Source organism: Syngnathus leptorhynchus, chromosome 14, assembly GCF_054491065.1.
Source record: "Syngnathus leptorhynchus isolate UIUO chromosome 14, UIUO_Slep, whole genome shotgun sequence".
In the NCBI taxonomy this organism is placed as follows: Eukaryota; Metazoa; Chordata; class Actinopteri; order Syngnathiformes; family Syngnathidae; genus Syngnathus; species Syngnathus leptorhynchus.
In genome coordinates, this window is record NC_141208.1 from 8,587,636 (window position 1) to 8,613,404 (window position 25,769).

Consider the following 25,769-nt stretch of genomic DNA (forward strand, 5'->3'; position numbering starts at 1 on the left):
GGAAAACATTAAGCCTGAGTCACGGTCGGACACGCTACGCTCTCTTGTTCAGGCTCTTCAAGATAATTGAAGCATTAACTAAGGGTATCCGCAACTTGCTTTCTTTTAATAAATCGGAAAAATTTGTTATCGGCATATTATTCTGCCAAATAACACAATTAGCCTCAAGAAAATCCATATCAGTCAGGCACTAGCACATGACCTAGTAAACAAACTGCACGCCAGACCACCATTTGCACATAAATGGGCTCCCAGGAAGTATTTTGTAGAGAACAGTTCCAGGGCATAAATAAATCAAATGAAAATAACTAAAATAAAGTGTCCTCAATTGTCTTTTCTGGGTAAGTGTTCAAATTCAGGCTACAAAACGTTATTCTTTTGTTTCATTCTTTTCCAGAGAAAAATAAAATATCATGAAGAAATGCAGTTTTGTTATGGATTCATCCATATTAATCATCCATTTTTTATCCAAGGCTTTGCATTTTTACCCGTGAAAGAAAATGAGAAAGAAAAATCTTCCCAAATGTATTCCAGACACTTCATCCCCAAGTGTGTGCCCTGTGACCTCTCCCTATTTTATCATCCCATCTCCGCTCATTGCTCCATCAGACTATTCCTACCACCGTCTTTTTTTTTTTTTTCAATCCACTGCCAATACTCCCCTCCCTTTATTCTCGCCTCATCTTCCCTCCTTCATTTTCACCAACAGCTGCTGCTCTGCGTCTGTCGCCGCTGACCTCTCTGCACCACGCATTGCCCCCAAGAGGACCTCGGTCATTAACGTGCATACAGAGACAGACGCGCACACAGACTACACATGCACCCATGATGGGTGGAGGTCTCCCTCACAGTTCACATGGCACTCATTTGTCAATTAAATAGCCCATAGACAGCAAATCCTTCAATTTAATGGGCCTGGAGGAAAAACTGTAATTAAACATGGTCAGTTTATGGACATGATTATAATGGTCGATGGAAACATCACTAGAGAGCCAGTATGTGCAAAATCATTTTGTTTCTGATGTGTGTACCTGACTTTAAAAAAAAAGATAAGAAAACAATAAAAGTATTTTAGCTATCGATGCTTGTGTGCTCCCACTAGTCTAAACGCGATGTTCTGATTAATATTGTGCTTTTGGAATGTGACTAAAGCAGCAAAATTTACTCGCTTTTATCCATCTTAAGGGGCAGCCATTTTGTGACTTGCTGTCGACTGAAAATGACATCACAGTTGCCAGGTCTCCAGTCACAACCAATCACAACTCAAAATGTCAAAATGTGACTTACAATCTAGAGTGACTTATGGCTTTTTTTTTTTCTTTCCCATCTTTACGATTCTGTTTTTGACTGGTGCGACTTATACTTCAGAGTACTTAGAGTAACAGCACTCAGCTCTATACACCATCTTGAGTAGTTCACAATCAATATTTATCGAATGACAAACAGTAAAACAATTAAAATAATGTTTTACTACTCTTAACTTGTTCGTGAAGAGTTTTGCTCTGACTAACCAACCAGAGAAGGGGGGAAAAAAAGGTCCTGACAATACATGTAGCCATAGGAGGCAAACATGGCCTCCTCAAACAAATCAAGCCCACGTAAGAATATGAAGTGCAAACTCTGGACTGGATTATGACACTTTGGCAATGAGACACATCTGGCTCCCGCACAAACACGCGTGCAGATAAGCACGAGACACTGATACACTATCTCAATACATGTTGGAACATGCCTCTCGACAACATACATCAATAACACACTATGAGTATACATCTCGGAATCACTGAATAGCTTTGCTGTTTTAAGTAGAAGGGAAATTGGGACCAACAAGCTCTAGTTAATTAATGATGCTTATTAATAATAAATGTGTGTCACCGGGATCATTTCATTTATTTAGAGCAGATAGAAAGACTCCTGGTTTCAGGTGTGATGACCTAGTGTACATTGAACTATATAAAATAGTGATGAGACACAGGATTCAAGTCTACGTCATTGTGGCTTCGGCGCTTGTTCGAGTGTCCATGCTTAGGGCTGAAGGTGAAAGGTGAGTTAGATAGAGGATGTGGACAAGAGCGCAATTGATGGCGCTCATCAATAAGAGCACTCAGACATACGCCGGGTTTAAACATCAGTCACTTGTGAAATTGATGAGCGGACATTTAAAAACAAAACAAAAAAAAAACCCTAATTAGGTTGAACTCTCTGGCTCATTAAATCCATCCTGAATTTAATTTAGAAATGACGCAATCCTTGACAAAAAAAAAAAAAAAAGGGAAAAAGATCGATAAAAGAAGTGAGGAGAAGAAAGACCCAAGATTACATTAGGGCGGATTAGGACCGATTGCCAACAAAAACAAAATAGTCAAAGATGTGTATAATGACTTGGATACATTTCAAGAAATGGTCGATGCCTCGCCTCCACAAAATTTCCAGGAAATCAGCTGTTTCTGCACAATCTTGCGCACAAATAACACCACGCTCAAGCAGAGGCAATCAATCAAACAGAAACACTCGCTTTACATGCAAAAAAAAAAAAAAAACACCAACATTTGGCTGAGTGCGTATGTCAACGCCTCTCCATCTTCAAGCTGCGGCAGATCATAAAGCCCGTGTCAGCATTTAAAGCTTTCCCATTTCCTATGTCACATTGCAAAGACACCCATTTAGCACTGTCACATTGGATGACACGGACACACCTACGCATCATGTGACCATCAGCAAGGCCTTCAGCTCCCTCAAACAGCTTCATTGCTTTCTCATTTTACCACTTGACATTTTTTTGCTTGATTAAGTGTAATCCGGCCCAAAATAAACATCACAAACAGAGAGCAGCTGAGTGATCATCAGGGAAATGTTGTCCACGCTTTTTTTTGTAACAGCAGCAATTAGCCACCACGGCTAATGACCGCGCCGTGAACAATGACCCTCATTCAGCAACATTTGTTAGTCACACAACTGCTTGCTTATGTCATTAATCAATTATTTTCCGATGAAAATTCATCATCTGCAATTCTCGTTGTTTATTGTTTGGTTTGACAGTCAATTTGAAGCGGCAAGAAGCAGTTGGAAGCCTCTTTTGAAAGGAATTCCTCATTATTTGCCAAACTTACATTTCTTGCCAGCCACTGTACATATAGTTTCCATGACAACTAAGAACACTCAATAAGCATATATGTTACACACAGACAAGACAGCCATGCATGTCAGATCTAAGTCGGACATAGGCCTACACGCATGATGTCTCCACTGTAAGCGTGAGAATGAGAGTGGGAAGATAGAGCCAAAAATAGGAGCGTAATAATGAGCGTCTTATCATCTTCTGCATCGTTTCCATATCTCCTCTGCAGCCTCCTTCTCCTTGACAGAAGCAAATGTTTCCCTGCGGCCGTATAAAACATATCACGCCGGAAAGTATTGCAATTTGCTAGCTCGCTGAAATTGGATGGCTATTCTGACAAACGTTTCTTCACAAGCGCGACTCTCCAGTTACACCTCCCAGTGTCTTTAACTTATTCAAGGTGGTCACTAAGGATCTGTTACAGACACAAACAAACCAACTGAAGCCAACTGATGCTTTTCTTATGGCTTTATTCAGCACATTGCCACATCTGTTGTTAAAATAGAACAGCTGTTCTTTCCTAACCGAGAGATTGCGGGAGAAAGAATGATGCCCCCCCCTCCCTCTTCCTTCTCCCCCTCGCCAAGTGTCAAACTAAAAGGAATAAATAAGTCATAACCTATGACAGAAGTGCTCTGCTATGTGAACCTTATGTACTCGCTATACTTTCCACTGCAAATATTTATCTCAATCTATTTCTCATTCACATGCATTTGCCCGCCGGTAAACTCAACTTGTGTCATCCCCCGACAAGTGGGATGACAATTTCTCGCTTTCACACAAGGAGAAACAAAAGGTGCTGACTAGGTGACAAAATAAAGCAGCGATCTCATTATCAAAGCGGTTCTATCCACACCTGTATGTAAACACAGATGATGTGTTTAGTTTAAGAGGATGCTTATAAAAACACACACACTTATTGTGAACAAGATCATTGTGAATTTGATGATTAATCTATTAAAATAGGCATTTGTTGACTTTTTGAGGACGTTTGATAATTACATTATGCAGAATTTGCAGTCGGGGTCCAGAACCAAGAGGGGGGAGGGGGGGGTGCCACGTCTAAAAAAAATAATAAGTGCAGACATGAAGAAAGCTCAAACAAATGCTCCCCTCAGACTGATGATACACCCCATCAAACTGCGAGCTGTTCCACATGTTTGTGGGCCTTTAAATTTGAGACTGCTCCTAATCCTAGTCGTATGTCTGGCGGTAAAGCCTCACACGTTGCGGCGGTGCTCTGGTTTCCGCTGGGAGGCTCTGAAGTGGCCTGATGAAAGGTGGCGGGGTGAGACATGCCTGATGTTATGACCACAAAATCCCAAATGGGGGATAACAGAACCTGTTGGCCTTTTTAAATCACAACCACCGCATTGTCATAAAAAAAGAACTTGAAATATCAATTTGACGCTGAGAGGCCGCCTGAGATAACTTTTTGTACTTGTCTAGTTGGGAGGTCAGCACGTGACTGTCATGTGCACGGCTGGGTTTTTTTTTTTTTTTTCCTGAGTAGTGATTTTTTATTTTATATTTATTAATTGGCACCCAGAGTCCGATTGCTAGCAATTCTTCCATTGTTACAGTCATGATAATGTATAATGCATAAGTGTATATCTGCTGCTAGCTCAACTGTTGATTTTTGCTCTGATTTCTCTGTTAAAAAAAATGCAAATGGGAATTAGCCTCAAGCACCACTTGAATGGCTTGATCACAGTTAAATAATTTATAAATTATACACAACCAAACCAACTCTATCAATGATTTATCATCATCTTTCGAGTTTCTATTCTGGGACTTGGCTCACTGACGTTTGGATTCCTGACGTTCTCATCTTACCTGTGTGGAGTCGTGTCTATTTGCAGCTTTCTATCACTTTTCTTATCATTCTCATGCTGCACTTTAGGCCTCGCCGCCTTCTCCCACATTTCCCAATTTGTGTCCTATGATTAGTCACCTCCATCCTTTGCAATCTTTCTTGTCAGAAATGACTCACTCCAGCACAAGGCTCCTTCCCCCTGCTGTTCCCGAGCGCACCAGTTTTCTCTCTTTCTGTCTTTTTCTGTCTTTTTCTTTCTTTCTCTTTCTTTCTTTCTTTCTCTCTCTTTCTTTCTTTCTCTCTCTCTTTCTCTCGCTCTCTTTCTTTCTTTCTCTCGTCTCTTTCTTTCTTGCTTGCTTTCTTTCTTTCTCTCTTTCTTTCTTTCTTTTTCTTTCTTTCTTTCTTTCTTTCTTTCTCCCTCCCTCTCGATCTCAAACAAGCTGCTTCAATGTATTTATTTATTTATTCATTTATTTATGTATTTATTTATTTCTTTATTTTAGGGCTCTACATCTCATCTTGCATCCCCCTCTGGCCAAACATTCTCTCTTCTTCCACTGTCACTCTTTCTGTTTTCACCCCCACCCCACACACACACCTTGATTTCTCTTCATGAACATATTTCTTCTCCTAAACACCCCCGCCCATCCTCAACAGCGCTTGTCACTGTGAATCACACGTTTATTCATCAGCGTCAGAATTTTTGGTCATGGCACAACAACGGAAAAAGGCGCAATTCTAATGACTCAACTGCCAAGTTTGTGCCCATCATTTAGGTCTGTGTTAAACAATAAGCAAGGAAGCAGCTGCAAACCCCAGCTGCACTATTACCAGCTCTCTACTAGGGGCGTGTGTGTGTCTGCATGTATTTGATGCTTTTCAGACAGCTTTGTTTAAGGCTTAGTAAGTGCTATCTAATTGGAATTGTGCATGCGTGGTCTTCTGGGGGAAGCCTATCTCCATAATTAGGCAAGGCCAGCCACACATGGTCCCCCCTGACATTTCCCTTCTAAAAAATGTAAATATTCATGAGAGTTTAAGCACCATAATCGTCGCCCTAAAAAGGTAGAAAGACGGAAACAAAAGCAAAATGAGTCGGAAGCTGGTAGAAAAAGACGCTTTTTTTTTTTTTTAAACACATGACGCCACCGCCGCATTGGTGGATTGTGTCACCATAATTTGCTGACCTGATGACACCGAGATGTCATGAGATAAGAAAAGAAGTGGCACATTGAGAGTTTTCCTCATGTTGTTCGTCATCGCTCCTGTGACAATGGAGTGTTGTAGCATTTATAACAACAAAACAGTTTTCCTCCACAGCTGTCTACAGAGTCAATACAGCAACAAACATGGAGTCTTCATACGCGTGGTTTAGCATAGCGGTTAGCCTCTACTCGCTAGCTTCCGCTTGTCCAGTCGATGTTAGTCTTAAAAGATTCATAGCGGCAACGCCATGGGACTGGCAGTGAGGAATAGGGCCAGCAGCAAAGTCAAGTTGCTTTTCATCTCCCAAATCTGATCACGTCCAGTAATGCGCAGACAACTCAATCATATAACTAGAAAATTATTGACGTCATCAACGAATCAACTTTGCCTAAATGTTGTTCTTTTATTCTAGACGCCAATTGCTATTGTTTTGAATCCATCAAATTACAACATCTTGTTTCAGTGATAAAAGGTTTTTTTTTTGGGGCCGAAACCCTAAAATTTAATTTTGGTAAAAATGTTTGGCTACTGAATTACAGTGACTTCAAAAATTTGCATTAGCCTCTTGCCCACCAGGCCATCTTTAATGTCAAACAATGTTGCCTTAAAATGTATCAATTGCCTTTTATTGCGCTCACACTTCCTACAAAAAGGACTAATATTAGTTTTAGTGGGAGTGCAGTCTGGTCTATATGTGGATGCATAGGAAGAAGCCAACAAAGGCTCCCGTTACAAAATCTTGAAAGACGAGATCCGAGAAATCCTAAGAGAGACTACTTTCTCCGTTTCCAATGTGACATTGCAAACAGAACAGAATGAACTGAAGACATGTCCCTTATCACACTATTTTTCTGTTTTGTCTGGAGCCAAAAAAAAAAAAACACACACACGCATCCCTGCTCAGATTCAATACCGGCGAAACACGTACATACACACAGACAACAAAATAAGCAAGCGCTCGCCAACTTCGAAACTGCCATCATTTATATGTAAATGAGCTCGCTCTGTAGGAACCACAAGCTGATTCACACATTCCATCTGCTCAGAAGAAAACATCACAAGGGAATGATTGGTTCTATCCGGGAGCCAAACCACATGTAATAGTAGTGGACATGAAAATCTGTATTGACATGAGAAGGTGGTGTCTTTAGAGAACAGGCCAGGTTACAACTTGTCCTCAGATGACTTGTGCACATCAAATATGCTGACAGGTGAGCAGTGGCAATCTGAACCCGAAAGCACAGAGTAAGCAGAAACGTCTGAGGAAATATGTTCACTCATAGTACCGTTCATTTCAGGATTACCTCAATTGTTGTGTCATTGCAATGAGTCAGCTGCTTCGGGACTCACGCATACACAGCGGTCCCATAGCTTGTTAGCACTTAGCTATGGTGAAGAAAAAAAAAAAAACCACTTGGGACAAAAACACCATGCGTTAATGTATAATGGCTGCCGTGGCAAACTGGTTTATAATAGTCTTTTACACGTTTTGGTAAAAGAGGAGGATCAGTCACTTAGATGGAACTAATAATATCAAACATTTATTGAATGACAGTATGAAGCCACCCACGCTGACTCTGGAGCCAAGCCCAGCAGGGGGACTTAATTCAACACTGCAAGGGCAAGAGACACGCTCCAAAACTGCACAGCGTCCACGTTCTATTTGTGGAAAAGTGAATGTGAAAAACGTGACGGGCAGGAGGGGACGTACTGGCATCCGCGGGTTGGAGGGTAATGCACCTTTGAGCCTCCGGGACTCAGCGGCTCGAAACGGAATGAGATCAATACACGGCTTTTCTCTATCTGACGATAGAACAAACACATTTGTTTGGCAATAAAAAAGAGCCGGCAATATAGGAAGGATTTTCAGACTTTTTCCAGAAACAAATTGATCAGTGATGACGTTGATTAGACGTACAGTACTTTCCTCATCACAATGTGAATCTCAGCATCCGACATTAATCGTGCTGATCATATGCATCTCGACTGAGTCTAATTTCCGGCCTTCGCTGGATATGATCTTTGAGCCTGCTTCCTGTGGCATACAACAAACCTAGCGGGAGGTGGGAGAAATTAAATCATTAAAAATAATGACAGCGGATGGGGAGAAAGAAACGACTCATAAGCATCAAGTGGGTAAAAATAGAAAGTCAAATGTACTTGGTGTGTGAGAGTGAGATGTTAACTAATGGGTTAAATCCAGAGTGGGTTTACATATTAGCTGTCAGTCATTTTGTTTCCTGCCTTTCATGGATATGCCATTAGGTATGAAGTAGTATGATACACTCCAAATGAGATTTAATAAAAGCATGGATTAGTATTTCTAAATGCAAACACCGCTTTAAAAAAAAAAATACTTAAAAATCTAATATAGTGCAGGAAAGTGTATTCTTTGGAAGTTCACAAACGATAGCGCTTAGGTCTTGCAGGCAGGTAAGTGGAAATCATAACACTCTAGCGGTAAAGATAAAGATTTGAAAAGGTGAACATTGAAGGATTAGAAGAAGAGTTTTGAAGTGCTTTGAATGTGTTGAGAAGGAGGCGGGACGGAAGGTCGTAGCGATGATGAGGACGCGAAGGACTTTGCTATTAAGTGGTGCTGGAGTGAGGAAGAAATGTTTTGTAGTTCTTACAAAACGAGGAGACGGATGATAAGTGATCGTGAGAGGACGATGGTGAAAGGGTTGAAGCTGGCAAGCAGCTGATTTCCAGTACTGAACGACACCTTGTCACAATTTCAACGCTCCTCCTCCATTTTCAGTCCCCCATCCCCCGATCACGCTGGCCCATCCATCAAGCAGAGACACACACACACACGTACACACACTCACACACACACTTATATGGGTGTGGTTGTGTCCCAATCACCTTATTCCGCTTTCATATCTTATTCTCACCATTTTATCCACACGATTTCTAAATGTTCTCTTTTGCACTCGATGGCCATCTGCTCTTCTTTCATCTCCTTTGGCCTAACCCCTTTACTGCCTTTGCCTTCTTTATGTGCCCTTGTCGCCTTCCCCACCTCGTATAGAATGTGGAATAAATGTCAAGGTAGCCGCAGAGGAACCGGATCACTTCAAGCAGTTCAAGGACTGATTCCATCCTTGAAGTCTATTGTGCACAGGAGGCAAATTTGTTTAAAAAATCCGAAGGGTCAGATTGCAAATTCATGATGCGGAGATTTGAACACTGAGAAAGTGCATATTAGGCTCGTTCCCAGGCATGCTGTATGTATGCTGTACTAGCTGATGGTGCAAAAGAAAAAAAAGGTATTTATGTAGGGTGCCTCCATAATATTACAAAGAAAATCCTCATTGAAAGTGTGAACGATGTGTGTGCTCACGTATGGCCACCCTTCATGAGATCTTATGTGACCCTGGCCACCCCACAGAACAATTTCTAGCTACACCCCTGTGTAAAGCCCTAATATAAAGTATGATCCAAAAGTAGTATCCAAAATGTGTGCATCTACAAATGTCTTAAATAGATCGTTAGCAACATTACAAAGACAAAATACAACTCTTAGGAAGGTGCAGTTCGGTTCCAACTACAAATTGTTCAATTAACACCTGTGTAAGTAGTACTTGTGTGAAGGACCGTATTATTTGTGCACCTTTCCTCTTATTTGAACAGGTGGCTCGAGGGAGCACAATGAAAAATACAGCAGATGTTTGCTTATCAGCTTGGGATTCACAAAGACATCAAAGGATGGGGGACCCTGAAGGATATATACTGGAGTCCCCGGAGTGCAAATGTTTTCCAGTTTAGCTTCATTGAACTTTACATCTCGTAACTGTCTCACGCAAAGGACACGTTAAGGTGGCATGAGAAGCGAATTAAAAAAAAAAAAACTCGTAAAATTACGGCTGAATTTACAAGAGTGAGTGTCTCTTGATCATCACTGAATTACAAACATCATCAAAACAAAGGGGATCAAATCCACATGATACACACTGGTACTCTGCCGCTGTAAACAGAAACACTTACCGCACGAAGAAACTCAACTCGTCTCAAAACGTCACGTTTCTGGGTCTTCTCCTCTTCGCCGTTAATGGGCACGATGTTATTCCAGCGGTGTTAACAACAAGCGACTGGCTGCTGTTTCTTTGTTGTAGTTGAATGATAGCTTGAGGAAGCCGAGTGGCCAAACCCCGACTCGGTGAGGCCATTAACTCAGCAACTAGCGCGCTGATTGGTCGCGTTCACCGTAACAGCCATCACACTATTGGCTGAGGCTATGATGCTATGTTTACGGGTTACCATAAAGTCCGCCAAATTGAAAACTTTGAGTGAATCAGAGCGTGCTGATATTTGTAATGTAGAAAAAAGTCAGAAATTACCATAGAGTACGTACACTCACTCAAATGGCAGGCACATTTACAAAATCCAGTATATTATTGTACTTTTTACAACCAAGCACAAAGGCAAGATTGGCCAAAAATGGTATTCAAGTAAGAATAATGTTAGTCACTATTACTACGACCAAAGTAAAAATGAAAAGTAGACCCCAATTAATTATTTCAGTAAGAGTTAATTGAGTTGGTTTAGAGAGTTGATTAGCATAATTAAAAAATACTCAAGTATCAGACAGACAGACAGACGGACAGACAGACAAAGAGAGACAGACAGACAAAGAGAGACAAAAAGAGACAAAGAGAGACAGACAGACAGACAAAAAGAGAGAGAGAGAGAGAGAGAGAGAGAGAGAGAGAGAGAGAGAGAGAGAGAGAGAGAGAGAGAGAGAGAGAGAGAGAGAGAGAGAGAGAGAGAGAGAGAGAGAGAGAGAGAGAGAGAGAGACCGCCCGGACACTGGAAGGTTGTGGGTTCAAACCCCGGCCGGGTCATACCAAAGACTATAAAAATGGAACCCATTGCCTCCCTGCTTGGCACTCAGCATTAAGGGTTGGAATTGGGGGGTTAGATCACCAAAAATGATTCCCGAGCGCGGCGCCGCTGCTGCTCACTGCTCCCCTCTCCCCCAGGGGATGGATCAAAATCACATGGGGATGGGTTAAATGCAGAGGACAGAGCCCTTTGAGACTGCTTGTGATTTAGGGCTATATAAACTTGATTGATTGATTGATTGATAGAGAGATAGAGAGATAGATAGAGAGATAGATAGATAGATTTACTCACCTCATATGACCTATAATTTAGAACTCAACTCTGGATTAAAAAAATAGGGAGTGGAAGTAAAAAAGTAGATAAAAGAAGTTGGTCTCCCCTTAGTGGCGATATTCGGTAAGTACACTAGCTGCAAGGACCTCAAATGTTCAACACTTTCCCTTTACTGTAGAATAATATTTTCATGGCATACTACTCTAATTGCAAATTACTCCCCCCACACACAAACGTGGCAATTTTGTGACAATACGATGAGTACACAGAAATGAATTCCTAGCAGAGTTCTAAAGAATACGAGTTTACTGCAAAGTAGTCTTATCTTACAAAGGGAGTGAGCATTCATTTATGATGACACAACAAGAAAGCTCTTCTTTTCACAATCATCTTTATTTTCTTTCGTTTTAGTAACAAAAAACAAACAAACAAAAACAGTGATTGGGCTATCCCCTTCCCCCCCAAAAAAAACATCTTTAGCACCCTGTCCACAGATACAGGTAATACCGTTCAATTTCAAACATGGAAATAAAACAGAAGTTCCCAGAAAAAATGAAAAATCACGTGTCCAGTTTGTGTATGTCACATTTTGGTAACTGACCTTCATAGTATTATACTACAACGGAGCAAAAGACAAACTCTATTAGTGTCGTTAAGGAAAACATGAAAGTAAAAAAAAAAAAAAGTTTTTTTTTTTTGTTAACTTCTTGTTAACTTTGCAACTGTTAACTACATGTCACCAGAGAGAAAATTCAAAATAATTCCAAGTAACATTGAAGGGCTTTGCTCGCCTCTGTAACAATACTGCAGTAAATGTTGAAGAGTATTCACGGGAAATCATGCATAAATAGGTTTGGTTCATCTCATTTCTATTTTTAAGGGAAATGGGCAAAATCTATTAGGTGAAGGAAAGCTTTTTTTTTTTTTTTTTTTGCATGATGCCGTGCCTACTTTGCTTTTTACCTATGGGAGAACATGGTCTGGTTAATTAAGGATAATCATTTTGAAGAACGGTTTTTGCATCCCCAGAACGTCTTAAATTAACTTATAGGAATTATACAACTTTTTCAACATTCACAATGTATATAACACTTTCAAATAAGCGTATTGCTCAGACTCCAACATAAGTATGTAAACAACACAAATTATGACATCATTCCAGCATTACTGAGAAAGACACATTACTTCAATGAAACCAAAATCGGTTGAAAATGTGACTGAAAGTAATTGCCCTGCAGCATGAAGCGTTAAAAAAAAGAAAAGAAATCAGTTAAGCACAATTGATGTCAATTGCACAAAATTGGGGGGGGGGGGGGGGGGGGGAGTTGCAACAACTCGTACGCAGACAGAAAAACCGATATGCATATACAGTATTCTTATTATACACAAACACACACACACACACACACACACAAAAGGGGTATGAATCACAACTACAGAGAACTCAATACTGTACAATATATATGCTATAAGAGCAGTAGCGCAAAATACTTTTTTTTTTTTTTTTAATATACATTTTTGTCTTCTTTTACAATGTACACAACTCAAGTGTCCACACAATAAATGCAAAGCACAAGCCTTAAAAAGGCCACAAAAGTGCATGTTATCGGCTTGGCTGGAAGCCAAAGGAAGGAAGAAGTGATGCGGCAGAGGAAATGACACCTGTGCATTTTGCACAGAGGCTCTTCCACACTTCCCAGTCGCACTGTCTTGCAAAATTAAAAGTTAGTGTCAGGGTGGGAAATCTTTTAGTAGGCAGATTCTACACTGCAGATGCCTGTGGTAAACACACAACATCTACACAATTTGGCTTCTGGTGGGCTTAACTATTTTCTCATTTGATTTTGGGTGACATGTCATTTTGGTACTTTTTGACAATCACTCGTAAAAGAATTCATCTTGGCCTTTGAAATCAGATCTTAATGTCACGACGAGGCACTGGATCACAGAGGCAAAGCCAAAAAAAAAAAAAAAAACGAAAAGGAAAGTCTGAATCCCCCCCCCCATCCTTTTCGAGGTGATTGGCCGTTTCAAGTAGTATTTGTATTTCTGTGGGATCCAGTGCTTGAAGGGGAATATATGAAGTCATCTTTTATGTGTAAAGATAAGGGAGCCTATAGGGGCTTGAGAAAAGCAATATACTCCTTCAAAAAGAAACCATTCAGCTGACATTGAACCTTGGACAAACATTCATCAACTCTTACAACTCTCTTAAACTGGACTACATGTGCATATAGTGCTCATTTTTTTAAGTTTGTTTTTCTTCTTCTCCAAAATACAACAGTGAAGCCTGCTATCAAATCTGCAAGGAATTGACACATTAGGGCTATATTGTGCTGTAATTGCCTGAAGGCAACACAAGACGGGAGCAAAATTGGCTACTTTTGTCTCAATTAAGCTCCTTAACTTGATGATGGTTTTGAGATAGTGGTGTCTTGAGTTTTTCGAGAGGGAGGCTATCGGTTGGTGGATTTTGTTCCTGTGACAAAAATTTGAAGCGACGTTGAACTCAATTCACTTTTCAGCAATCTGGCCTCAACAATGTCATCTTCTGATTATGCGCATTAGCATATGGCTAGGATGTAGACACCTTGTCTTATCATAACAAAAAATTCATATTGGTTATTTCTGTGGTGTAAATTGATAGTAGTTCATTGTGTCATTTTAAATTGGTCCACATTTGTAGTAGACCTTCTGTTGACTAAAAAACGTTTAAAGGCTTTAAATTATGCAATTTAAAAACAATGCAGTCTAATAATAATAGGGATATTTTTCATGCCCTCTTTCTCAAGACGCCATTGTGTACATGGGAACAAAAAGAGCAAATGGGTTCCGAAAATTACAAAATCGATTCAAAAACAAAACAAATCTTTGAATCGGATAATTTGCGAATCCCAAACCGTGTACACACATCACCATATATTTTGTTGTCACCCTTCCTGCAAACTGCAGTTCAAACATTCGCCCTTTCGAAATGTTCTCGACAGGAATGAAAAGCGGCGATTCGGCCATCATTCGTAGAATCGACACTTAAGGCCACTGAATTGTGCTCTGTTCTCCTTTTGTTCAGGCAACACATCTCTTATCCAAGGCAACATTCAGCAATCCCTCTCTTAAGACCACCTAAGGACAGGAACTAGCAGTCTAGAGGTTGAAATGATACCAAGGGGTTGTTTCATAAATAACTTGGTTGTACTTTCTGATTCACTTCAACTTCTTCGCTTTTCCTTTGGTCTTCATTTACTTCTCAGCAAAAGGCTTAGCTTGTTTTTTTTGTTTTTTTGTGAATCTGTACACAGTGGAAGGAGCGGAGCCGTGGGAGTTAACGGCCAAGCAGGTAGACAACCACTTCATAGGTGCACATCATGATGGCCGTGTTGGGAATCTGTCTGACAAGGTGCGTGGTGAGGCCGCGGTATAGCGCCCGGTAACCCTCCTCTTTGGGTACGGTCAGCAGAGTTTGGAAGAAGGAGCGGTACTTGGTGCCCTCTTCTCGTAGCCTTGTGCGGATGACCTCTGCGATAGGATAAAGACGCTTTCATGAGTACTTCAAGTGGTCATATATTTCTCCATCTAATACGCATGCAGTTATTGCGTAAATGTGTAAAAGTGAGAAAGAGCCTTGATTCATTACCGTGGGGGTACGCAATGGTGGTGGCACAGGTCTTGGAAGTGGCCGCAGCGAGCATCATGCCAACAAAGTCTGAGGCGTCTTTGACAGATTCCTCCTCGCCTTCCATGCTGGTTTGAGCCCTGGACTGTAGCAGCTTACGTTTGATGCTTTCATAGATGACAAAATGGATAACCGTCTCTGAGATGCCTGCGTATGACGCCGACATGCCCTTGTAAAAACCTCGCAAGCCGTCCATCTGGTATACCCTCCGAACGCAGTCAAACGCGTTCATGCGGCGTTCGCCCCGGTTCCTGAATGAAAAGGAACTCGTTAGAACAAAACAATATCCGCCGCTGCTTTTTATGCTGGTTAAATAAAGCTCCTCACCTGGAGTCCAGTTGCATGCGGGTCTTTATCAGCCAAATGGGGTTGGTGGCTGTGATGGCTGTGAACCCTAAAAAAGAGCAATGAAGATCAGACAGACGTAGAGTCCGTTGGAAATACCGCATGATATTATCCCCCAACACAGTTTATACTACACTACCAAACAGGAGAGTGCCAAAGCACTGGATTTGCTTTTGTAATACTAATTGGCTTAAAAACAGAGTCACACAGATTGTATATCTTTGCTACGCATGCAGAAAATATAGCCGTTTCATTTCAAGTGCTTCACGGCTAACGCCAAAGCAAGAATACAGCAGATGTGTATGTCTTTTAATTTATCTTCATGCCATAGTGTTATTATATAATGCCAATTTGAAATTTCAAATACTTTGCACGAGTGAAAGAGTTTGTAAAGTTTAGACAGATATAGTCTCTTAGAGTTATTATTCTTGTCTTTTCCCCCCCACAAAAGAACTCAACACCACATCTTAGTGATGTCATTGCCTTGCCTTCTCTCGCTGGTACATTTAGCGGTTAGTTGGTTAAGACGTATGCCGAGTCATTTATGACAGTAACAAGTTCAGCCAACAAAATTTGCTACAGCAGAACACAGTACACAGAAACAAAATTAGGTTTGGAGGAAATACCCCCATTGTTCAACAGGACTAATGTTGAAAGTAGGGGCTGAACGACTTAAGATTTTTTTTTAAATTGATATGTGATGAAAGTCGAGTCAAATAAGTACAGCTGTCCTTATGGGGTTTTTTTTTCCGCGCCACAGTTAGGACATATTTTGATGGAAAGTAATAAATAAATAAATAAAAGCAAATTAGTAGAAATACAACTCAGCATTATGCTAATCATTGTGGTAATTACCGGTGGTGTTAGCCTAGCATGTTTTAATCTTCAACGAGCATGTTGCCCCCCCCCCCCCCCCGCCCCCAAAAAAACAGCCAATAATCTAGTATTTATTTTCGTTTCTATTTCGTTTGTGTATTCATTCTGGGTCTAATTTTTGGTCAAATATTACCACATATATCATCATCCATATGGTGTCGTAATAAACCATCCAGATGACGATTTAAGTTCTCAATCGCACAGTTGTTGTCCGTGCAATATTACACGTGGCATTTAAGTACCAAATCCGAATATTCACTTGGTGGCAATGCCCTCATTCCTCACCGCCAGTGCCAAGGTACCGCCGACATGAATCATTTAAGATTAATGGCGATCGGAATAGCCAAAGCTGGCAAGCCAAACCCCGATGCTCTTTCACAACCATCTTATTTTTATACTCTTGGCCAGTGTATGACGACAGTATTGCGTTGTTGGCTGGACATTTTGCTGCTGTGTAGAGTGCTGTAGTCCGGTGACGTTAGCAGAGGGATGAGTTGAAACTCACTCTCTGTAAACATCAAAACATGTTATTAGCGCTAGTCGACTTCAAGCGTCAATTCTGACGGATTGGTTCAACCCCGAGTTGACTTTTATTTCCTAAATATAAAAGCCAGTTGTTTTCCTATGGCTCATCTGCCTTTCTTTCCAGGTATGCTATCATAAAATCCATGTCCATAATGAAGTTGAAAATGCATCAACAGACCATTGCGTGTACTATTTGGAAGTGCAGAACAGTTGATGCCAGTAATCGAAGAGCTAAGAGCAGAGCAAGTGGGAGCTCAGTAGCAGATAACATCTCGGTACAACAGCCCTATGATGACGCAGGTCGGTTGAAGAGAAGAACATAAAGAAGAGGAGGAGGAGGAGGAGGAGGAGGAAACAGAAGACAAAAAGAGGGAAGAAGTAGAAGGTAGCGTCTATGGCGTGTACTCACGGGGGAGGGGCAAAGCTCCTCCAGCTCCTCCCCGCTGCAGCTAGTAGCCTGCAGATATGGGGGGCTCAGATGGCGGGGATGTCCCACCCAATCACGCAGGGGTGAAAGCTTTACAGTAAAGCCCTAAAATAGACACAGGCTTTTCTGTACCACAGTCACACACAAGCAGCAGTCACATCCACCCACCCGACCCAAAACCCTTTTTTTATTTCATTTTTTTTAGAAATGGAGGGTTCCATCTTTCCCAAACTACAAACCCCATCCCCCTTCTCATTTGATTTAGTTTTTACATTTACAGTATTATATCCCCACTTTGTGACCAATTCATCCCTCCCTTTTATTCTTTGGTATTAAATGAGCCAAAGACAATGGAGACGGAAAAGAGGAGAACCGGATAAAAACTCCAGTCCCGGGCCGAGAACAACAAATAAAAAGCAGGAGAAGTATTCTTAAGCTTCCTGCGTAATATACTGTGCTAAAAAACACAGGAAGCAAAGGCTACATAAAATTCCTGGGCTAAAAGTGGAAATGCTAACCTTGTCTGTTTGCCAAGTACAAAGAAAAGACAACTTTTGAGATATGAGATGATGATGGTTAAATCTAATTCTGACTGACTCCAGGCTTCTGGTGTCACCGATTAGGCCACGCCCCTTAAAGCCCACAAAAATAAATAAATTATGGTAAAGGTTTTCAGGTTTGTAGTTCTGCTATTACACAGATTATTATGTTAATTACTGTATTTTGCCGCCTATTTATTTTGGGTGTAATGCCACTGTCAACCAGTAGATGGCGGCCCACTGATGAATTTTGCCCTGTGTAAAATTGAATGACGACAATCAAAAACAAAAAGTATTTCAGCGCAGACTAGTTTTTGTTGAAGATTACTAAATGCTAAAAGTTAAAAGTGCAATGCTCATAAGTGAACTGTGCACGTTGTTGCAACACAGGTTTTAATGTTTTAATTACTGTAGTAATACATTTTCAATTACACATGAAGCTGCAGCTTATGCAACATGGATCTTTCTAGAAGTGCATGACAGCCTTCACTGTGGTTTGACCCACTTTTCAAAAGAGCCGATGTGGTTATAATTGAAAACAGGAAGGGATATATATGTCTGTGAGTAAAACTTGGAAGTCTTCATGAGGGCAAAAGCCCAGAGGGGGTTGGTTCGCTTTGCAAAGTTACTTTACAGATCTACTAACCAATTTTAAACGGAGCCCCCTAAATGAGATTTAAATGAAAGAGACATTTGTGGTGTTGTAGCTTATGACTTCAAATCAAGTTGTGTGTCAGACGGTGACTTTAAACATGGGCACAAACATGCCAAATCTTTTTGAGGAATTTGACAAGAGGAAGTATTGGGCAGATGAATGTTGCCAACTTCCTATAAACACACTCACATGATGCTTTCCAGTGTGCATTGGTGTGTTCAAAATAAAATGGTTGCAATGTGGCAAACATTTAAAGCTCTGTATCAGTGACAAGGTTAGCATTTCTATTGTGCGTAACAAAAAAAATATATTTATAGTATATTCAGAAGTGTCTTTACTTAATTATTACCGCAGCGGTAATAGAATGCTAAAGGGAAAGCAACAGAGGAAAATACAAACCAGAAGCTAACATTGCCAGAAGCAATGCTATAAAATCATTACATTAAAAAGCCACAGCTTACCAATACTAATTGAAATCACCGTCATACCAGTGTAATGAAATGAGGTGCTACCTGACGTGTCCGCCCGAGTGCCAGGGGCCCCTGTTGACCACTGGGGGCCGTGCTCTCTCCTCTATACAGACAGAGCAAAGAAGGGGGCCCAGACCACATTGTATAAGCAACAACTGGGATGTCAAAACCATTTAGAGCCCTCTCAAGAGGCCTCAAAGTAAAATAAATAAATGAATAATAAATAAACAATAATAATAGTAGTAATGAAATATAAAAGGGGGGTGATGATTCAAAACAGTAGGAAATGATGATGTGATTTTTTTAAAGAATTTCTAAAAAGCACAACCTAAACTTCGAGGACCTTGTGGTGTGTGGGTTTTTTTTGGGGTTTTTTTTTTTAGCAGCACCAAACACAGACTGCGTATTAGTGTAGCTGTTAGTACTGGCGCAATGCAGCGTTGCACTAAATTAAGTCAGTAATGAAGCCAGCAAAGCCATCACATATTGATTTACTGTTGTACCATCCGGGTGAAAGAAAGATATACAGATTCCAGTAACAATAACTAATGTTGGCACAGTGGAACCTCAAATGTCAAACATTTGGAAACTATATGGAAGAAAATAGGCCTTTAAAACTGACCATGATGATGTCATGCAAGACATTAGAAAATCCAGTGTGACATAATTTCTGTGTCAATATCGTAAGCAATTTGAATCATGATACTAGTTCCACTAGAACTCCCAGTAGTGGTTGGTGAAGAATCACAAACTGTGCATAATATTACAGTGGCTTAATTTTTTTTTAAATTCAATTAAGTATTATTAGCAAACACAGTTTGTTGTCTTTAACTTTTTAGTACACTTAAGTTACATTTAAGCTTTTTAAAATAGACATAGCTAACTTAACTGTGGGTTGTTAAAACATAGTGTCGCATGGTCGGACATATTTCCAGAAATAACATTTGATTGGAAGTGATACTGCATGTCGAAGGTATGGAGAGAAGCAAGGAGCTATCACTGCAAAACCACCAAGTGTGCTCATGTCATTAAATGACACATTGACACGTGAGGTGTAGAAACAGGATCAATAACTCAGCCAACCTGCTCACGTTGGCTTAAGAGCTATTGTATAAAAGCAAGTTTGATCTTTAAGGTTCCACTATGCTTGATTTTGTTTTTTAATATGCTTTTTTTTCAGATTTGTCTTTAAATATAGAATAGAGTAACATGATAGTTTTATTTTTATTTTTTTTTAATCTCATAATACCAGACTTTTGAATGATCCTGAGAGTCTTAAATTGTGCTTTCTGGTACACCTCATATATTAATATCAGTAAAAACCAATAAATATTAACTTTAGCATTCTTTAAATATTAATGAAGGTGTACATTTGTGATGAATGTATGTTTATGATTGAGGGGTGAAGAGGGGGGGGGGGGGGTGAATGATTTAGCGTGAGGAGAAATAATTCATCTGGTGAATATTGAGGGAGTAATTCTATCATACTCTGTCTATTAACCGAGAGATACTTCTCAGGCAAGCTGACTGACAGGAAGCCAGCTATCCAGACAGACAGACATAAGGAAGAGGGGGGAGCCCTTGGTTACCTGCCATCCCAGCAGACACCATGTGCACCTGGGTGGAGTCTGCCTCCAGCACGCCATTCAGCTTCTCCTTGGCTGTTGAATAGGCAGCAAAGTAGATCGCCCTATGGTAAGTAAATAAGAGTGTGAGGTTTAATGGAGGCAGGTTGTTGACACATATAGGTTTTAGATTTATGTGTTTCGATATATATCCTTTTTTTATCAGTATACTTATATTGTAATACATAATCTGAAATACATAATCAGCTTTAGAAGCATTTTAACTCTAGATAGAAGAGGCACGTGGGGGAAAAAAATTATCTCAGTGTATTTAATAAACATTTCTGCTGGGTGGACTCAAACCCAGCGACCTCTCTTTTATTGTCCTTGTTTTGGAAACGTGAGCACAGATGCTGGCCTCCTTGATAATGCTGACCTGAATGTGTATGTCTCCTACTTAATAAGTAATGTATAATTCGAGCTGTTTTTTGCTGTAGACAAAAGAATTTGCAACCTGACTACTGCCTTGAGCGATGAATCAAACCCCACCAAAACTCAGTTCGTGGGGTACTGTAGCATTTGTGTGTAGGCGTAATCGGCTTTTCTGTGTGTTGCGCAACAAATAAATTTGCAGCAAAGTACAGCAATATCTGTGTAATACATTAAAACTATAACTCACGAGATAGTTTTCTTTCGACATTGTTAGACGAGTAACTGACTATCTGGTGTTATTTTGGCCTTGACACAAATCTGCACAATCATCCTCCTGTCAACAGTTTCAATGACTTTTCCACAAAACTGGAATTTGGAGAGAAATTACAATTCTTATAAGTAATGCCTTCTGGCATTTTCCCTCTAAACGAAAAATTGACAGTGTCCAATGTAGTTTTGGGCCATCATTCTTTCTATATTTAAAATATATCAAACAAGGGGACTGGGAACTTAAGACAGGAAGCAGTATCTGAATGGGTCAGGGGTCAGATGCAAAAACAACTGCCTCATTACAGGAAGTACCCAGTGTGATAAAACCACCGTCACATGACGACTATGCTGCAGCTGGCCAGCGCCTTCTGTTGCTGTTTTTCGACAGACTCTGACAGGCTACCGTCAAGACTGTTATGCAACCACGACTCGCCAGGCTGAGAGAGAAGAAATATCTCTGTTTTTTACTATTTCTAAGCAGGACATTTTAATAAGAGTGAACTTTGCTGCATTCCTACCGATTAGCCAGCCGAGTCTCATATTTGCTGCCAACATCGTGTTTAGGAGCCAGAAGCTTGGAAAAGGACATTCCAAAGGATTCGAGTGACTTGCGCAAAAACATTGAGCAATAACAGTGACTCAGAAACGCACTCTTGAGCCAAAATATCTGCACCTTTTTCAGTTTACTCTTCATAAACTCACCTATTTTGGTTATGCTTCAAGATGACGTCAGACTTATAATATAAGAGAGCTAAATTGTGCTAATTAGTGATCATACCTTGAAGGTGCCACGCCCACAAGGTTAGGTCCCAGTCCTCTAAAGAGTGATCGCAGTCCCTCTCTCTCGAAAATCAACCTGCAGAGAGATAACAATTGACCTCCATGGTTTCCTTCCGTATGTGAAGAGGATACCAGAAATCCCAAACATTCAACCAGAACAAATGACATGTGTTCATTTTTGTTTAAATATCAAATACATAATTAGTATTGATAAACAACTGAGCTAAATCACTATTGCATTTAGCGCTGCAGTTGATGACAGATGGACCACTAAATTATCACTCGTAGGGCAAACTGCCCGTGACCTTTCACATAGTGTAAAAGCGGATATTTACAAAGCCACGATCAACATGCTGAGACTCCCAAAATAAATAAAGTGGCAGGTGTCATTGCCCTGATGATCTTTAGAGTTGAATAAAGGATGACGACTCCCTCGAGTCATTCGGCACTGTCACCGGAGTTCAAAGACTGAAAAAAAATGCTGCATTTAGAACCATTTTGCCGATTTTTACATTGTACCTTAAACGTGATTTTCATTTTTACAGTACATGAGTCAGGTTAGAAAAATGAGTCCCCCATTTTGATATAAAACCATTTCCCAATGAGAGAGTTGGAGAATAAAATCGCTCCACACGGTTACACAACCAACATCATAAAGTAACAAGGCTTCCTCTCACGGTGCTGCATGTTGACCTACTTCAACACAAGTTTTTTTTCCCCCTACCCCCGTCCTGACCAATCACTACACTCGTCTGTCCTCAGCTATGCAAGCTCTACAACAGTGGTTGTGAGACTTGTGGCTGCTGCACAAGTGACAGATTTGTGGCTCTAAGAAAACAAAGCTCAACTGCAAAGCAATTAGCTTGCACTGCAAATTTCTGAAATTCCAAACATTTTTTATCACTTCTCAATAAGGGTCACAAGTGAGCTGACGTTGGGCAAGTGTTGTCATTTGGATTCTCCAGGTAACCTAAAATGGTCTGCCTGTTGCTACTGAATAAAGGAAAAAGCTTTTTGTGAAGGAAGCCTTTGTTTCACATAGCGGGTTAAATTGTGGTGTTGAGAAGCAAACGTCTATGACCAAAAAATAAACACCAGCAGAGATTCATCAGTTAGGAAATAATTAATCTGGGTGATGAAACCTTGTAGACACATCATTACCTATTACATAATTTGTTAAACATGACCGGAGAGTAAATTGGTAACCAGAGAATATAATTACAGTTAATGTTTACTTAATAAGTTAATAAATGTCAAAGTTTTTGCACTCTCCATAATTGCCATGTGGTAACATAAGCCACTTAAGTCTTAAATGGCAATGTGCTTTTTCATATGATTAACACTAGATTAGTGATTAAAAAAACGAATATTGAACTCACGAGTCATAACCTTAATTTGCATTTATATTCAAGCATTGTTTGTTTAGAGATTTTTTTTCCCTTAAATTCAATTGCTACGTAGAAGTAAAGTCTGCAAAATATTATAGTGGCTTATAATATGAATAAATATGCTTTGTAGGAAACAAAATCTGCCTCATCTTAGTCCATTTATTGTAATTGTTAATTTCGGCACATTCTGTACCATCCCATTTATTTTGTGACATTTGCCATCATCATCCTTACTTGAGACAGTGAAGAGGTCCCGGTGGGGCGACACGGGCGACGCTGGCTCCGTTTACGGTGCTGAGCTGGACTTCGGAGATATAAAGTGTAACTGAGGAGGACTGCAATCTGGTCTTCACCACTTCCAGAGGACACGTCAAAATAGCCCCCACTGTACCCCCACATCTGTAAAGAAATCAGACAGAAAAGTTTGTAAAGACAAAGCAGGACAATGGGGAAGAAAAACATGACTATTGTGTACTCAATTACAATTGACAAATGAAAGATCCACAAGTTTGAATTGCTTAGGCATGTTAGTATGGTAATAAGCAAGGCACACTTCTAAAGTAAACTTCCACGTGTGATTGTGCTGGATTTTATAATGCAGTTTAATGTGAAGACACCACAGCTGAATAAAACCAAATACTAATGGGACAAAATTAGCTCATATGATGATATGGACTGTTATTTATGTGCATCGATGTAAGACACAGAATGAGTAACATAAACCCGTGATCGAGTTACTCTGACCTTAACTGAACCCATAAGTAAAGAAGTAAACAACATCCTGCATCAAAAACATAAAACATAGATCTCAACGACTTAATTACATTCTAACTTCATATTAACCTGAGAGATTCTTACTCATTCACTCTGCTTTCACCAAATAACTTTAAATGTGTTTTCTTACACACACAAAAACGACAGTAGAAACCAAATCGGAAACTAGTAGTGTTATTTAAGTGAGGTCATATGAATAAAAAAAAAAATGTTTCGAGTGCTAACTTATATGCAGTTGGCAGAAAAGTGCACTCTCTTCATAGTAGCACCAGCTATATTTACCTTTCACTGGGCCGACCCACATTCATGCAGAGGCAGCGGTGACCCTTAGCCTAGTTTTCAGAGCAATGCATGTGCAGCGAGCGTGAGCTCACTGGGGGAAAAAAAACACCATTTTGCTCTTACTTCAAGCTACATTTCCATGTGAGGAGTCTCCCCTGAGTTGCTTTGTCAAAAAATTATCTTTAAATTCCAATGGATTTGCATGAGCCAAGGAAAACAATAGCCACTCTTGTTTGACTGTCACTGATCAAGGCCTGAATGTTGAATTTTTTTGTCACGTTCATTCAAGGTCAGAAAAGGTCGCAAAGACGATTGCCAGACATTTGCCAACAGTTCTTCAGTAGTTTTGAAAACAAATCTTTGCTACTCAGTGAGATACAGGTTTTAATCAGTCTGCAAAACGGCTAAATGAAGATAATTGAGACTGTCTAAATCTCTTGATATCATTGACCTAACAATTTTGCATCACAATGAAATATGTCAGATAGATAGATAGATAGATAGATAGATAGATAGATAGATAGATAGATAGATAGATAGATAGATAGATAGATAGATAGATAGATAGATAGATAGATAGATAGATTTACTCACCTCCATATGACCTATAACTTAGAGCTACAACTCTGAATTTGGATAGCCCTGTTAGTATTTCACAAAGTAGTGTACATTCACATAGCTTAACTCCCATTCAAGCTAATTGTAAGAGATTTTTCAGAGTAAAAGCTTTATACGTTTTATTTTGTTTACGCCGGAAGTGCGGCCGTTTAAAGAAACAAAACTGTTATTTTACTGTAAATTTTAATTCATAACGAGTTAATTAAGCGCACCACTCCAAAAGCAGTAGCATGAGAACTGTAAATAATCCAAAGTAGTCTTATTAATTAATTCACACTTGTGTTACGACATGACTTCAATGACTATCACGGATATGATGAGATGTTATGGAACTCACCCCCCAGCGAACAAATGAACCAATGTGTCCCTTTGGCTCATTATTTAGCATACTCTGCAGGGCAGCAAACCTCCGGGCTGCGGCAGAGGAGGAAAAAAACTGCCGATTCCCGTCCCGTACTCGTTGATATTTGTTTGCCGTCGTGAGGATGCACACGTAGATTGGACACAACGACGACGGTTGTTGATGATGACCCAGCGGTGAGGCGACAAGAACGCTGAACGGGCCCTCTCTGCTTCGCTGTGTCTTTTCTCGGCGCTAGCAGCTAGTTTCGTTTTTCGAACTATAGCACAGAAAATGATGCGAGCCAACGCAGTGTCTTCGTTTGAGAGCAAGTGTCCGCTCAAGCACACGTTTATATGGGGCATCCACTCCTTCGTCCGGATTCTGTCCTTTGCCTGGGTTGCTGCGGCAAGAGGGCAGAGCTCATAGTATTAACTGTACTTCAATAGGCTGGGAAACACGGTCGGCGATTGGTCTATTGCTCACTGACGTCACTCATGCTACGCCCTGATCACGCACTGTTCACATGCTCAACAATTCAATTATTAA

At 40.2% G+C, this 25,769-nt stretch overlaps 2 protein-coding genes across 2 annotated transcripts in view; both read right to left on the bottom strand.

The window, feature by feature from the left end:
* Positions 1-10,306, bottom strand: part of LOC147046458 (SPRY domain-containing SOCS box protein 4-like) — a 38,805-nt gene extending 28,499 nt beyond the window's left edge. The window contains exon 1 of the mRNA XM_085929342.1: positions 10,131-10,306. The gene's annotated coding sequence lies outside the window, so the exon portion shown is untranslated. The remainder of the gene's footprint in view (positions 1-10,130) is intronic.
* A 1,614-nt stretch (positions 10,307-11,920) lies between these two features.
* On the bottom strand, positions 11,921-25,618 carry LOC147046459 (solute carrier family 25 member 36-A-like). The gene is made up of 7 exons (XM_085930193.1): positions 25,218-25,618; positions 23,441-23,605; positions 21,817-21,894; positions 20,361-20,461; positions 15,262-15,328; positions 14,896-15,185; positions 11,921-14,777 (listed from the first exon to the last, which is right to left on the bottom strand). Exons 1-7 carry the CDS (start codon positions 25,256-25,258, stop codon positions 14,584-14,586), a joined length of 936 nt encoding a protein of 311 aa, XP_085786319.1. The 5' UTR covers positions 25,259-25,618; the 3' UTR covers positions 11,921-14,583.
* Between the last annotated feature and the right edge of the window lie 151 nt (positions 25,619-25,769).